Here is a 16,800-nt window from a genome sequence, read left to right on the forward strand (position 1 = left end):
AACTCAATGTCGATTATTCTATGGTCACTCTACATTTGAAGCAAATTGGAAAGGTGAAAACTCAATAAGTGGGTGACTTGTAAGCTAACTGAAAATCAAAATATTGTTGTTTTGAAGTATTGTCTTCTCTTATTCTAAATAACAACGAACCATTTCTCAATAGGATCGTGATGTACAATGAAAAGTGGATTTCATGCAACAATCAGTGACAACCAGTTCAGAGGCTGAATTGAGAAGAAGCTTCAAACTACTTCCCAAAGCCAAACTTGCTCCAAAAAAGGGTCCTGTTCACTGTTTGGTGGTCTGCTGCCAGTCTGATCCACTACAGCTTTCTGAATCCCAGAAAAACCATTACATCTGAGAAGAATGCTCAGAAAACTGATGAGTTGCACCAAGACCTGCAATGCAGTTTTTGCAATGCAGTTGCAATGCAACCTGCAGCTGTCATTGGTCAACAGAAAGGGTCTGATTCTTTTCCAAGACAATGCCTGACTGCACATAGAACAACCAACACTTCAAAAGTTGAATGAATTGGGCTAGGAAGTTTTGCTTCATCTTGCATATTCACCTGACTTCTCGCCAACTGACTACTACTTCTTCAAGCATCTTGACAACTTTTTGCAGGGAAAATGCTTCCACAACCAGCAGGAAGCAGAAAAAGCTCTCCAAGACTTTGTAGAATCCTGAAGCATAGATTTTTATGCTAAAGGAATAACAAATTTATTTCTCAATGGCAAAAATGTGTTGACTGTAACTGTTTCTGTTTTGATTAACAAAGATGTGTTTGAGCCTAGTTATAAAGATGTAAAATTCACTGTCTAAAATCGCAATTATGTTTGCACCAATCTAATCTGCAAGAGTAATGAATCATTATGCTATACACCTGACACTAACACAAGATTGTAAAGCAAGTATATTTCAAATAAAAAACAAAGCTAATCTGACACTCTAATCTCAGTGGTGATCAGTATTTTGCCTTATAAAGACAATTTACAAATGATCAGGTTCAAAACCCTTTTATGAATTTTCCATTAAGCAATTAATTAGTGACTTTTTAATTTGGAGGACAAGAAGAGACAGACTAGATGATCCATTGTTGAAAATGTATCTGTATAACAAAGACTGTAGTTTCAGGGATTCTCAGGATATTTTATAATTAAATATTATAAAAAATGATATAATAAATATGACTATCATTTTGTTATGAATATAAAAGAATGGTCTGGTGGGGGTACGGTATTACACTGTTTATGTGTAATTTCATACTTCATATTCAATATCATTATTATGTGAAATTCTTTATATATCATTTTGAAGACCTAAAGATTCTCAAAAGTAAGGAAGATTTGAAATAACACTTAAAGATGATGGATTTTCTTATCAAATCTGTTAATTTGGCCTGCTCCAGTTTCCTTTCACATCAGGTTTATGGATCATTGTTGATTTTTATAATTCATTTACAAGGCATGCCAGGAATTCAAATATAATGCATGAACACTAGAACAAATTTATGGAGAAATATCATATTGAAGAAACTAAAGACATTCAAGGTATCCATCAAGATATGAAGAATTCAAATTTGTTCACAAATTTACATGAAGTAGGCTACATTTGTTCACAATTTAGCCTAATAGAAAAATTATTTATTAAGCAACTTCCACTTACAAAGTACACTCAATAATCTATTATACTGAAATTCCATTTGGAGCATGCTACTTTTGGTCTTGAAAAACCTCAAAAGCCTAAAAAGGGAACTAAAATTAATATCACCTGTGGTTTCAGTATATAAAGCACATATCAAAAAAGAGAAGTATAAATTTACATAAAAATGCTTACTTGCAACCATGTCGAGTGCACTGTCCTCTGCCAGAACAGAACTTGAGACATGATGGACCAATATAAACTGCAGGAGAAAAGAGAGCATGTGAAAGATGGCAAAATCACAGGAAAGGCCAAGACCACCGCCAGCATGTGAAGCAATAGCCATGAAATCTTTCTTGTGTGTATGTTGTGCACAGGAATCCGGTTGACATACAGAGTGCTGTGTGACAAGGTAAGTGTTTAGCTACAAATCCGCCAGAATGTTTTTAACTTAAATAATCCTTTCAAGATTTGAATCTGTCATAGCAAAGAAAGTAGGAACATAATAATTTGGGTTCTTAATGCAGTCTCTTCATCTAAAATGGTTTCAGGCAGAATATTAGTGCTTCTTTCTTGAACTTTCTACCAAGTTTATATTCTTTGAGTGGGAATTAAGAGTTTACAAAGGATCAATTTGATATATCACTAAGTAGACAGATTATAATTTAATTAAAAAACTATCATTTCATTTTCATTTGGGGAAAATCTATATCACTGCAGATGACTGTTACATATACTTCTAAATATTAATCTATCCTTCCGCAAGTGGATACTCAAAATCTGTGGTTGAGCATAAAGTCTTCTCTATACTTGTAGAGCTTTTTAAAAAGGGTGGGTTTGACTAATAATGATATTACAAACGTAAATTCTAACCGTGGGAATGCTGAGAAAAGGGGCCCTGATTGTTGAATGGTAGTTTCTGAGATACTCAGACTCAAATTTAAAGATATTAAGCCTTTTGATAATCAGTACAATCAATAACACATCAAATAGCGTAAAAGTAGAACAAAACCAATGTGGAATCAGAGATCCAATGGTTATTGAGCTCTCATGTATTCAATTTCAAGCATAAGCAAAGTTACTATACATTATCATTTTCTTCTCTAAGAATTTTGTTGTCATCTTTCCCTGATAATTATGAAATCATTAGTACTCACAGTAGAATAAATTTAAAGGCTCTGTTTTTCTAAGAGTGTGGAAAAGATAAATCCATTTTCTTCACTATTTTCACTAATGTAATCAAGCTAAACAAATTAAAAAGTGGTGACAAACATACTTTGCTCTAGGATCTTTCATTTTACTAAGAATTTTCAATATTGATCTGTTTTTTTTCTATTTGTTTTCTTTGATGTAATTCTGAAATTCCATAGTGAAATGGGAGAGATTTGGGGGGTATTCTTTGGCAAGTAGACACAAATTTCCCTTGAGAAGATGTGTGTGTATTCCTCTTGCCTTTTGAAGAAACCAGAAACCAGGTTCTGCTTCTACAAAAGCCTCACATATAAAATAATCTCAGAATTTAAGCGATTCTGTGGCTAGTTCTGCATTTGACAGACACTGCTAACTAAACATGCCTGTTCCATGTATTTTTATCTTTTCTCATTCAAAGCATGATGTTGGGAATTCACAACCTGTAGCAAACACTTTCTGACTTAAACTCATACTATACATCTTAAGGAAATTTAAATATTCTTTTCATAGGCTTATATGTTTTTCATTTTTCACTTTACTTTTTTGATAATTTAAAGTAATCTAAGCTCATTCTAGGACCATTGAAAAGTATGACAGCAGGAAAATGTCATCAATAGCCCACAATCCAGAGGCACATATTCATTCCCTAGGGCTGGTCAACAGGTAACTCAAGTTCTATGGAAAATAGTCTACCAGTGGAGAAATTCCATTTTCACAAATTCATCTTCAGATGTTTCTGCAAATACAGTGTGTTTGTCTCTATACGTTTGTACCCATTGGCTCATATGGTCTTTGAAATCTGGGTCTTTTATTGGCCTTCTTTCTATACAGATTGTTTAAAAAATTTACCGAGATGATTAGACTGCATTACTGACTCAACAGACATAAATCTAAGCAAACTCCAGGAGACAGTGAAGGGCAGGGAAACCTGGTGTGCTACAATTCATGAGGTCACAAAGAGTCGGACACAACTCAGTGACTAAACAACAACAAACAGCAAATTATTTTACTTGAAGTCATTCCTGAGTTTCAATAATTGAAACTTCTTGAATTAATTGTGCATTAATTTTTAAATTATTCAGAAAAACAAAAATGTTGAGATGGAAATTTAGCATTTTACAATAGTGAAGGGTTTTCCCACTTTATAAAGTTAACATAAGTCAGTGGCTATCCTAAACTAACTTAAGTATTGATATTTTGTCATTTCTTCCCTCCCTTTTACTTCCTTGTAGTATAACCCATTCAGTCAAATTTATATACTCTTTAAAAACAGGAGATCTCTGAATCTGCCTGGAATGAGAATTGTTAAGTGAGTTGGCTATTAATAAAAAAATATAGGAAATTTACAGTCATGGACTCCAACAGATTAAATATCTTCTCTTATAAGTACTCAACAAGAGTAATACTGGCTTTAATATTATGCAACAACTCATCAACAATTAATTTAAAAATGAAAAATAACAGGATATTTTATGAATTTCTAAATTTTCCCTTTACGCCATTTTCTGAAAAGGAGGTAAAAGTTTCACACAGAAGTTTCATTTTAGAGATGATGTTTCCTGATGTGTGGTGTCTGCATCTAAAAAAGAATCATTCCAGATGTCACGGTAGTTACTAAGAGAAGAATGAGTCTTTTTAATACACGCAGTATGGTATTTATGTTAATTTTGTATAAAGCATTCAAGAGAAATGTTAAGATATCCCCTGTCATCAACTGTGAATCTGAGTTTCAGAGCTTTATGCATTTTAAAAGAATGTATGCTGAAGCGTACTAGCATCTAATATTGCTGACTCCACTGTCTTTATTTTTCTGATTGTGCATCCTTGGGCTTCTAACAGAATGCAAAGGAGAAAGGGAAGAAAGGGCATTTAATGAATTGCAAGACCATGACTTAGAAATGTGATTAAGTCTGTGCAGACGAACAAAAGTACAGGAAGAGTCTACTTCAATGGCATGTGATTATGACAGGCAAAAACTAACCATTATCAATTGCCCACATATTTCCAAGGATTGGTCCCGTTTGTCTCCAGCGAATTCTGGTGTCCCGGGTTAGTGCTGCATTAGGAAGGGGAATTGTTATTCGGTTCCACCTGCAAGAAAGCAGAAAATAGCTTCATATCCAGCTCACACCTTTTGAATCTATTTTACAAGCTTTTGATGTTCTAGTCTCTCTATGCTTGAGGTGGCTGGTAATAAACTTTTTAAATTCACCTAGGGAGTCTGTTTATAATTTTAAAACAAATATGTAAATTCTAGAAACATCCATAGCAAACTAGAGTATCTTATAGCCATTGGTTTTTTTCAGACTTTTTAGAAGAAAATTTTACATCAATACTCAGACCTTAGATATTATTCTATGATAATCTGTGATGAGCTAGGGTGCTGATTGCACTGATTACTTCTTATGTTTTTGCTATTCTCTAGTTCTATGCGTATTTAAACACAGGCTAGGAAGGAAAATAATTTTAACTTAATCTTGCATTCTTGGAAACATTTGTACTATTTAGTGATTATTCTGTAAAGTGGCAAGTATTTTATACAGTCATCTTTAATTCTCTTAATGGTCCTTAAAGGGGTATATCATTGTCCTCAATTTACATGAAAAGAGGTGGAAAGTCTGAGAGAGTAAATACCATTATGCAAGTAGATGGCAGAACCAGGATTTGAGCCCAGGTTCAATTCCAAAGCTTAACTTTCTTCCACTTGTCTATGCTGTATCTTTTCATCAGTAACTATTTTGGCAGTAAGTTTTTTTGGCAATAACCAGAGGTCACTATATAGAGTTTAAATTTATGCAATCCAAAATATAAAAGCTTAATACCTAAAGAATGAATGACTCCCTATAAATTGTGATCATGCATCAGATTTACAAAAGTTACTTTTTACAAAATGAGATCACTCCTAAATCAGATGAGAAGGAGGAGGCAGCTTCCTTACCTAGTATGCCAAAAACACTAATCTCAGGCTTACTTAACCGATTTTGAGTCTGCAACATGGATTCAAATCTCTTGCTATGTTACTGTTCACTCACCCACTGTAGTTTTCAGAGGAGTAGATCGTGCTGTGAGGGAGGTGGGGTCCAGCACAGATCTCAGGCAAACATTCAGTGTGGAGTAGCGACCAGGAACGCCCATGGTTGGTAGAAAACTCTAAGCTGATACTGATCACACCAGAATAAGCATAACAAAACAGGGCAAAGATAACAAATGAAATTAAATGACTCATCTCTGGAGAAGTATATTAAACATCTGTAGAACTAGTGTAAAAAAATTTAAGATGCTGTTTCCGAAGTGATTGCTTTCCCCTCCACTGAAGTCTGGCCAGCCTTCAAAGTGCAAGCAGTTAAATTACTGCTAATAGAAATGAACGATGTTTTAAAGACAGCAAATGGTAACTTGAGATTGTGCTCCTGAATTTGATAGATGGCAAGGCAATTACCATGTCTCACACTGCTACTTCATCCTGTGAATGTGAGACTGACAAAATCCTTAGGAAGGACAAGAGCAACACTTCAGCAAGTAAAACAGAATTCATAGCTCTTGAAGTGCTAGTTGATTTCTGTGTCTATTATTAGGGGGTCACTAAACTATGTGGGGTCAAACTTTTTTTCAGTTATTTGTTTTTCTTCTCTCTCAGCAAACTGTTGGAATAGTTGGCTACCAGAGCTAATTCAAACACCTTTGATACCTAAGATCAACTTCTTAGAATAAAGTCATTTCTACTTAAAATCTGTAATCATACTCTCCATATTATTTAAAGAAATTTTATTTTTCCCTTGGGGGGAAGTTTGTACTTTATTAATGGATACTTTATTAAAAATTCAGGTGACAACTTACTAAGAAATTGCTCTGATTGAATAGCCAAGTTCACCTGTTCATTGTTAATTTGTCCACACACACAGAACGTGGCTTCCTACCTGTTCCCAGGCTGCTGTGTTCCACATCCCAGATTAATAGAAAACTGTATCATGTGAGACATTGTAGAAGGGAGAACAGGTAAGACGTGGAAAAAATCTATGGCCCAGACATTCCTATTATGTCCTTGATGGTTCTTTTGCCTGAGACAAAATTTGGTAGCAGGAGTCTGAAGATCAGGATTGATGACTACAGAAACCAAAGATGGAACCTTCAAAACAAAGGAAACCAAAATCACTCATAATCTTCCTTGTGGGAATCAGTGTGAATTCTCCAAGGTTCAACTTACAATTACTATGTATACAAGTGCCATTTATTAAGCACCAAGCAATATTCTGCTTATTCCATTTGTTATTTCATATCAAAGATGCTGTCCTTAGGGGACACTCATTTTAATCACTTAGAATTCCTCCTTTGCAGACACCTGAAACTCTGTGTGTGACTGGTCAGACTCTCTCTACCTGAAGATAAATCGGCTTAAGGTCTTTAAAGTTATCAAAGCTTATGTATCCATTTTATCTACCTTTGCACTAGACAAAGGCAACTTGACATTAATCAATCTTCTTGTAAAGTATATTCGAGTAATATAAATTCTTTGCCAAAAGAGGTATTCCAAAAATAGGACTCTAAGCAGAAACATCCATAGCCAATGGGTTAATCCATGATAACTTACATAACTGATTTGGTCTGAGGCATGCAGTTGACCAGTGCAAGTATCAGTTCAGTTCAGTTCAGTCACTCAGTCGTGTCCGACTCTCCACGACCCCATGAATCACAGCACGCCAGGCCTCCCTGTCCATCACCAACTCCCGGAGTTCACTCAAACTCATGTCCACAGAGTCGGTGATGCCATCCAGCCATCTCATTCTCTGTCGTCCCCTTCTCCTCCTGCCCCCAACCTTTCCTAGCATCAGAGTCTTTTCCAGTGAGTCAACTCGTCGCATGAGGTGGCCAACCCTACCTAATTATAGCTGGAAAAATTGTCCATTAATGAAATTCCAAACAGTATAACTTGGGTGACCCTAGCATGCGGGGTATGTTGGATACTTTCTTTGGTTGTTACCTATCTAGCCTTGATGTTTATCTTCTGTCTTCCTGACTTAAACTATGAGATGCTAGATGCTGCCTTTGTTCAAACTTTTTAAAGTACTGGCTCTCTGGCTCAAATTAGCAAAGAGAAAAAAGCAAAGGTAGTAACAATCTATACTTCTACTGGGTCTTCCCAGGTGGCACTAGTGGTAAAGAACTTGCCAGCCAATGCATAAGAGACGTGGGTTTGATCTCTGGGTCAGGAGGATCCCCTGGAGGAGGGCATGGCAACCCACTCCAGTATTCTTGCCTGGAGAATACCATGGACAGAGGAGCCCGGCAGGCTGCAGTCCACAGGGTTGCATGGAGTCGGACATGACTGAAGCAATTTAGCAAATACTTCTACCATGTCTTTTGCCTGCTGCTGCTTCTGCTGCTGCTAAGTCGCTTCAGTCCTGTCTGACTCTGTGCGACCCCATAGACGGCAGCCCACCAGGCTCACCCGTCCTTGGGATTCTCCAGGCAAGAACACTGTCTTTTGCCTAGGAAACTGCAAATGCTGGATTAATACTCACTATGCCTGATAGCAAGTCTGTGAGGCTGCACAGGTAGAGTCACTGTTAGGAGTTTTCTTAGGAATAAGAATAATTGTTAGCCCATTGGGCTCCACCTTATTGTCTCTGATGGGCTGTAATTCAATCTTCCTGATAAAATCTCATCTTTTTGTTTATATTAGGACAAAAGTGAATGCTAAAATAACGTCCATGTCACTTTTAGAGAAATGTGGCAACTTCCTGGACTACCAGAAGAGAGATTTATCCTCTGCATTTAGCAGAGTCTTCACAGCTTTGACTTGAACTGGGGTGGGGCCATCTGACTCACAGATTGGCATGTGTACCTTGTATGAGGAATAGGAAAGAGTATCCAATGTAATGTGTTCTTTTCTTCCTTCAGTTTTTGCATACAGGGCAACATCATTTTCATGAGAGTCTCCAGGATCACAGATCCCTCCTGCACACAAAATTTTAAGTGTTAGTACCAATTTGCACCCGTGAGCATATCAAATATAGTGTTAAATATTAGAATAAAAAAAATAATTCTAAAACCCAGATGCCACTTAAGAATGACCCTAAACAAAGTAACCAGATCCAAAGAAATAATTTATGTAGATAGTTCAGATAGGCCATGCTAAAGATCAAAGACTTGACATTTTTGAAGGCCAAAGTAACTATTTACCAAAGTAACTATTTACTATTATTTGGGTAATCTCATTACATTGTTGCATGTCTGCAACAACTGTGACTACAGGTCCATATTTTCAGTCAGTTTAGTTCAGTTCAGTCGCTCAGTGTCCGACTCTTTGCGACCCCATGAATCACAGCACGCCAGGCCTCCCTGTCCATCACCAACTCGCGGAGTACACTCAAACTCATGTCCACAGAGTCGCTGGTGCCATCCAGCCATCTCATTCTCGGTCGTCCCCTTCTCTTCCCGCCCCCAACCTTTCCCAGCATCAGAGTCTTTTCCAGTGAGTCAACTCGTCGCATGAGGTGGCCAAAGTATTGCAGTTTCAGCTTTAGCATCAGTCCCTCCAATGAACATCCAGGATTGATCTCCTTTAGAATGGACTGGTTGGATCTCCTTGCAGTATAAGGAACTCTCAAGAGTCTTCTCCAACACCACAGTTCAAAAGCATCGATTCTTCGGCGATCAGCCTTCTTCACAGTCCAACTCTCACATTCATACATGACCATGGGAAAAACCATTGCCTTGACTAGACGGACCTTGGTTGGCAAAGTAATGTCTCTGCTTTTTAATATACTATCAAGGTTGGTCATAACTTTCCTTCCAAGGAGCAAGCGTCTTTTAATTTCATGGTTGCAATCAGCATCCGCAGTGATTTTGGAGCCCAAAAATATAAAGTCTGACACTGTTTCCACTGTCTTTCCATCTATTTCCCATGAAGTGATGGGACCAGATGCCATGATCTTTGTTTTCTGAATGTTGAGCTTCAAGCCAACCTTTTCACTCTCCTCTTTCACTTTCATCAAGAGGCTTTTGAGTTCCTCTTCACTTTCTGCCATAAGGGTAGTGTCATCTGCATATCTGAGGTTATTGATATTTCTCCCAGATTTTAACTGTCATTAAATAAATGTGCTCTGCTTTTTAATAAACCATTACTTTCTGCTATTTGAGGTCTTTGTGGTAAAGTTCAGAAACTATTGATTATGATTTTAAAAAAGTGTGGTGAGTCCCTGAATCAAGGATTACTGAAGCAGTGTTACTTAAATGGTTATATGTAGTACCTTTAATATTTTAGTACATAATAGGTATTTGTATTTTAGATGCAACTCATTTTACATTTTTACTTTTGGTACCTCATTTGATTGTGAGTTTATTCCCTATCACACTACTTCACAGTCATATGAAACGATATAAAGTTAGACTCTGAGAGGTGATTAAGATTATTCTGATGATGCAACTGAATTAATCATGCAAGTACCTGAAACTGAAGATCATTTAACTAGTTGGTGGAAGAACCAGGAGTTGATATTAAGTTTTAAACTTTGACCCTTTATTCCTTTCACTATCACATTGGGCCAATAACCCTTATTATTGCAGCTTCTATCAACTGTCTGCTTAACCTGGATTTGAAAGGATTACTTGTCTAACCAGAAACTTCTCCACACCCACCAGTATCCTTCATAACAATACCAAACATAATAGCAGGAGTGGCGACACAGATTTCCTGGCAAACATTCTAGCCCTAAGGTCCAAAATTTATAATATTAGTTTCTAATTTTATTATTATTATCTTTCAAGAAAAATATCTTCCAGTTCTTAATCAACCACTATTAATCTTAATTTTTATCTACAGGAAATTTTTGTCCCTAATACTCTACAGTGACACAAAAAGCAAACTCAAAAATTCCAAAATAAGATTACCCTTTAAGAGTTAATCTAGTAAAGTCAATAAATAATGGATGAGACTCACCATCTGTATAAATAAATAAAGTGTCATTTATTGCAATTATCTGGTTTAAACTCAACGTGGGTAACTGGGATCTGATCTTGGGTAGAAATTACTGAAATGTGATGTTAAGTAAGAAAGAATCTGACCAGTATAAGAAAGAACATGATAACAGAAGTAACTTGGGTGTTGGTATTTGTTAAATATGGCACATTACATCTGTCAGACATATGTAACTTAAGTGTAAGCAAGTGTGGGGCTTCCCTGGTGGCTCCAACAGCAAAAAATCTGCCTGCAATGTGGGAGCCCTGGGTTCAATCCCTGGGTTGGGAAGATCCCTGGAGAAGGAAATGACAACCCACTCCAGTATTCTTGCCTGGAAAATCCCAAGGACCAGTATAAGAAAGTACATGATAACAGAAGAAACTTGGGTATTGGTATTTGTTAAATTTGGCATGTTACATCTGTTAGACATATGCAACTTGTATATGACGAATATTTACTGAGCTAAGTAATCTGAACTGAGAATAGAGAAGCCAGATATAGTGATAATGTAGACCTCATTCTAAAAGATGTTTATTGTTCAAGGGCAACAACCTGTAAAGAGAAGATCATGATTTTGACATCTGATATGTTTTTGCATATCATTGCAACTTCAAGTTTATAGTAAATACAGTTAACCAAGCCATTCTACAGGATAGTCTCAGCAGGTAGGGGGAAAGAGCTACATGAAAACTAAATTTAAAAAAATTAACTAAATTTAAAAAAATTGGTTATTGAGTCAATATAAAGACTTACCAAAAAGAACAAAAAAGGTGAAAGGTCACAGGCATTATGGGTTTAAAGCACCACATCCAGAGACACAGGAACTGAACCATCAGTTCTCTCTAATTTCATTAATTTGTTCCCTGTAAACCGTCTCTGCTTTCTCAAGAACAGTTCATGAACTGCATCTGCCTTTCAGAGAGAATAGAAACCCATGTGGGAGTTTCATCCAGCCCAGAATGACAGAAGAAGAAAGTCCAAAAGGAGCCAAGACTTTAAAATGATGACAGACTTTATCTGAAAGATCCCTCTGGGGGCAATTTATCAGTTCTGTGAAGTTTCAGTGACAGCAGCTCCTTCAGAAAGATAGATTCTTCTTCAGCTTCATTCACTTTGATGTACTGTGGAAAGGTATGACTCAAGAGGCGTTTTGTACAGCAATTAAAGTACAGAAGATTTCAATAGAAACTAGATGGACAGTTTTAAAATATTTTAAATCCTGTTTTAAGTATTAATAGCTTTTTAAGACATTTTTTTTTACATTAAGAAAGTGGTTTTGTTATTTACTGTGTGCAGGATATTGGACCTGAAGGTTCAATTGAGCCTTGACCTCAAAAAGTCACTAATTTGGGAAGTAACTAATAACATACATGAAAGAATGATAATTAGCAATCAAGTGTGTTGTGTTGCTATAACTGCAGCCAAACTTCAGAGAAAAATACAAGTGTAGAATAAGAAAGTGGGATATAGGAGATGCTTAGTAAATATTTATTGAAGAAATAATAAAGAAAATTAAAAAACCCCAAAGGAATGATGTATATTAAATTACTTTTGTCATGATCACTGCATTCTGGCTCTAAGAACAATGCTGGATACTAGTCCTCAATGAATTTGTGTTATATAAATGAATGTGTGAATAAAGGAAACAGACCACGAACCAAACTTAAAAAGTTGAGCAAATTTTCCAGAAATGATAGTCATAGAAGATTGATATGAACCAAAGGATGAAATCAGGAAGGACACGTAGACAGTGTCTGAGAAGAAGGGAACGTGATCTTTTCTAGATTAACAATCGGCCACTGATTTTCCTAAGGCACAATACTTACTGAGGGGTTACTTATAAACTGTCTATCATATCTTAAATCTCTTCCCATATTCTTTTCTAGTGGTTCAGATAGTAAACAATCCACCTGCAATGGGGATGACCTGGGGGAAGATCGCCTGGGAAAGGGAATGGCAACCCATTGCAGCATTTTTGTTGGGAGAATCCCATGGGCAGAGGAGCCTGGTGAGCTAGAGTCCATGGGGTTGCAAAGAGTCAGACACGACTGAGTGACTAATACTTTCACTTTCACCAAAGTTTTTAAGTCTTTTTCCATAGTATCCAGTCTTATCCTACCTATTCTGCTGTATTCCTGTCCTATCCTATCCTACCCCATCGTAACCTAAACACACCTTTGCTGGATTCTACCTTCTCCTCAAGATCAGACCCCATCCCATGTGTTTACCAGTGAACTTCTCGAAAGAGCAGCTCTCTGTCAGTGAGCCACCTCTATTTCTCTTAACTTCATATACTTTGGCTTCCCAGGCACCATACCATGAGGAATCACAGGTGGGCTCTCCGCCTGTTCTGGTTGCCTTTTGTCTCTGTGGCATTCCTCCACTGCTGATCACCTCCCAGACATCCCACCCCCGAATCACTCTCTTCCCTTCCTCCTGCAGCACAGAATCATGTCTTCCTCCTGCATTTCCTTATGCTTTTTCTCAGCACACTTTGTCTCTCCTTGTCCTTCTACCTATACCTAGATGAGGGTTCTCCCTACCGAGTTTTCATGCCCTACTCTGTCTCCTACTTGGGAGAGCACAGTGACTTTAGTGGCTCCAGTTTATCACCTGCATACTGCTGCTGCTGCTAAGTCACTTCAGTCGTGTCCGACTCTGTGCGACCTCATAGACAGTAGCCCACCAAGCTCCCCCGTCCCTGGGATTCTCCAGGCAAGAACACTGGAGTCGGTTGCCATTTCCTTCTCCAGTATCACCTGCATGCTGACAACTTGCAAATCTGATTTAGACCCCGAGTAGAATTTCTGTGCTTATATGGCCTTCCAGAACCCCCAACCTCAACATATCTAATAATATAAAACCCTCTACTCCACATTTTCTCTTTATCATAATTATTATTATTTTTGAAAATAGCAACTTTGGGAAATGGCACCATTCTTCCAATCATCTTACAGAGAAATCTGTGTCCGCTCCAAGACTGCTTTCACCATTCCCAGTCAGATGAACATGAACTTCAGTTGGCTCTTCTCCAGTTATTCTATCTCTGTCTCTCCTTCACATTATTGCCACCATCACTGTAATTTCTTTGTTGCTTGGATCAGTGCAATAGCCTCCATAATTTAGGGCTGCCAGCTAAAATACTTTGCATGACCAATCCCTATATAAAAAGTTACTTGTTGTTTACTGAAATTCAAATTTAAATAAGTCTCTCAGTCTCAGATTCCGTTCAGTCACTCAGTCGTGTCCGACTCTTTGCGACCCCATGAACCACAGCATGCCAGGCCTCCCTGTCCATACCAAGTCCCAGAGTCCACCCAAACCCATGTTTATTGTGTAGGTGATGCCATCCAACCACATTATCCTCTGTCGTCCCCTTCTCCTCCTGCCCTCAATCTTTCCCAGCATCAGGGTCTTTTCCAAACAGTCAGCTCTTTGCATCAGGTGGCCAAAGTATTGGAGTTTCAACATCAGTCCTTCCAATGAACACCCAGGACTGATCTCCTTTAGGATGCACTGGTTGGATCTCCTTGCAGTCCAAGGGACTCTCAAGAGTCTTCTCCAACACCACGCTTCAAAAGCATCCATTCTTTGGCACTCAGCTTTCTTTATAGTCCAATTCTCACATCTGTACATGACCACTGGAAAAACCATAGCCTTGACTAGATGGACCTTTGTTGCCAAAGTAATATCTCTGCTTTTTAATATGTTGTCTAGGTTGGTCATAACTTTCCTTCCAAGGAGTAAGCGTCTTTTAATTTCATAGCTGAAATCAGCATCTGCAGTGATTTTGGAGCCCAAAAAAATAAAGTCTGACACTGTTTCCACTGTTTCTCCATCTATTTCCCACAAAGTGATGGGACCAGATGTCATGATCTTAGTTTTCTGAATGTTGAGCTTCAAGCCAACTTTTTCACTCTCTTCTTTCACTTTCATCAAGAGGCTTTTCAGTTCCTCTTCACTTTCTGCCATAAGGGTGCTGTCATCTGCATATCTGAGGTTATTGATATTTCTCCCAGAAATCTTGATTCCAGCTTGTGCTTCTTCCAGCCCAGCATTCCTCATGATGTACTCTGTATTTAACTTATAACTTATAACTCTGTTATTTAACTAATATGTTAAATAAGCAGGGTGACAATATACAGTCTTGACGTACTCCTTTTCCTATTTGGAACCAGTCTGTTGTTCCATGTACAGTTCTAACTGTTGCTTCCTGATCTGCATATAGGTTTCTCAAGAGGCAGGTCAGGTGGTCTGGTATTCCCACCTCTTTCAGAATTTTCCACAGTTTATTGTTATCCACACAGTCAAAGACTTTGGCATAGTCAATAAAGCAAAAATAGATGTTTTTCTGGAACTCTCTTGCTTTTTTGATGATCCAGCAGATGTTGGCAATTTGATCTCTGGTTCCTCTGCCTTTTCTAAAACCAGCTTGAACATCTGGAAGTTCATGGTTCACGTATTGCTGAAGCCTGGCTTGGAGAATTTTAAGCATCACTTTACTAGCGTGTGAGATGAGTGTAATTGTGCAGTAGTTGGAGCATTCTCTGGCATTGCCTTTCTTTGGAACTGGAATGAAAACCAACCTTTTCCAGTCCCGTGGCCACTGCTGAGTTTTCCAAATTTGCTGGCACATTGAGTGCAGCACTTTCACAGCATCATCTTTAGGATGTGAAATAGCTCAACTGGAATTCCATCACCTCCACTAGCTTTGTTCGTAGTGACCCCCCAATAAATCTGGCAGCTCTATCCTACTTGGTATTCTATCTTCTAATTTCTGATTGTTTCAGTCTTCCTTCACACTATGCCAGAATTACATTTCTAAAACAAAGGTGAGAATATTTTACAGAACTGACAGAAATTATCTGATAGCTCCATGTTGCCTAGAGTAAGAGAATCCAAATTCTTCAGTATGATATTAAAGTCAGTCGCTTCTCTGGCTTCAGTTCAGGATTCTAGTTCCAGTTTATGTCTTTCCTTTCAACTGTACTGGGAAAATCACCCAGCTCTGAACACATCATATACCTTTATATTTGTGCTTTTGCTCAAAATGCTGGCTTAGTTTAAATCTTCAAGGCCCAGTTCAAATATCATCTATTTCACAAAGCTTTACCCTAATCCCATCTCCATGGCAATATCCAGATCTTCCTTTGCACTTCTGTAACATTTTCATTCCATTACAGCCCAACTGCAATCTCTTTCATAGTTAGATGTTACTTGTGGGCAAGGACTCAAAGTAACTTTTATACACAAAAAAAACAAAAATACATTGAGTCTTAATTATTTATTAGACACCATGTTAGGACTTTGCAACTCAATGACCAGCAACTCTGTGATTTAGGTAGCATTATTTTCTCTAGCTGTAGTCTATGTATGCTAGCTCAGTGTTCTACATTCAACAGGAATTCATTAAATTTTTTAATTGAATGGAGAGCTTTTATTTGGAATAATGTACTTTGGGCCCATTCAAGTGAATGTTTTCCTCAGAGTCAATGTAATTTTAATCAATTCATTAATAATCTGCTTTGTCCTAGAAAGAATTAAAGATAACTTGATCTGTTATATACAGATGACAATCTCTTATACAAAGGCAGTGGACTGGGTTGATTTACCATAATTTTCTATGAAAAAATGAAGAATTCAAAAATATTATATAAAAAATGAAAATATGAAAAAGGGAAAATATTTAAATTAGACTGGCATATTAAATGTTTATTATAATTTGCTTGATGGGGAGTGGTTTTAAGGTTTCCCAGGAATCAGTCTTAATCAACTGAGAGCTTGTTTGAATTCTAATTATTTAAAGGAAATTAATTTATTAAATTCTTAAAATTTCTTTCTAAAAAGAAAAAATTAAAATTTATTCTCTTTAAAAATTTTTAAAAATTAAGAAACTGAGGTCTGGGACTTTATACAACTCACTTCAGAGTCAAGGTGAGGATATCTTTATGTCAGGAAGATTACATTATTATAAGGTTTATATACACAGCATCCTTGTAATCAAATGG

General features: G+C 37.2%; 1 protein-coding gene across 1 annotated transcript in view; it reads right to left on the reverse strand.

Moving 5' to 3' along the window:
- The window catches only part of RELN (reelin), a 593,433-nt gene that overhangs the window by 204,917 nt on the left and 371,716 nt on the right, over window positions 1-16,800 (reverse strand). Inside the window, exons 13-17 of the mRNA XM_055420724.2 lie at window positions 8,675-8,787; window positions 6,750-6,958; window positions 5,865-5,993; window positions 4,814-4,923; window positions 1,837-1,903 (exon numbers count right to left, since the gene is read on the reverse strand). Coding sequence (XP_055276699.2) covers window positions 1,837-1,903; window positions 4,814-4,923; window positions 5,865-5,993; window positions 6,750-6,958; window positions 8,675-8,787 — 628 coding nt within the window. The remainder of the gene's footprint in view (window positions 1-1,836; window positions 1,904-4,813; window positions 4,924-5,864; window positions 5,994-6,749; window positions 6,959-8,674; window positions 8,788-16,800) is intronic.

Source organism: Moschus berezovskii, chromosome 3 (genome assembly GCF_049115385.1).
Source record: "Moschus berezovskii isolate FMDL1 chromosome 3, NW_MosBer_1.0, whole genome shotgun sequence".
Taxonomy (NCBI): Eukaryota; Metazoa; Chordata; class Mammalia; order Artiodactyla; family Moschidae; genus Moschus; species Moschus berezovskii.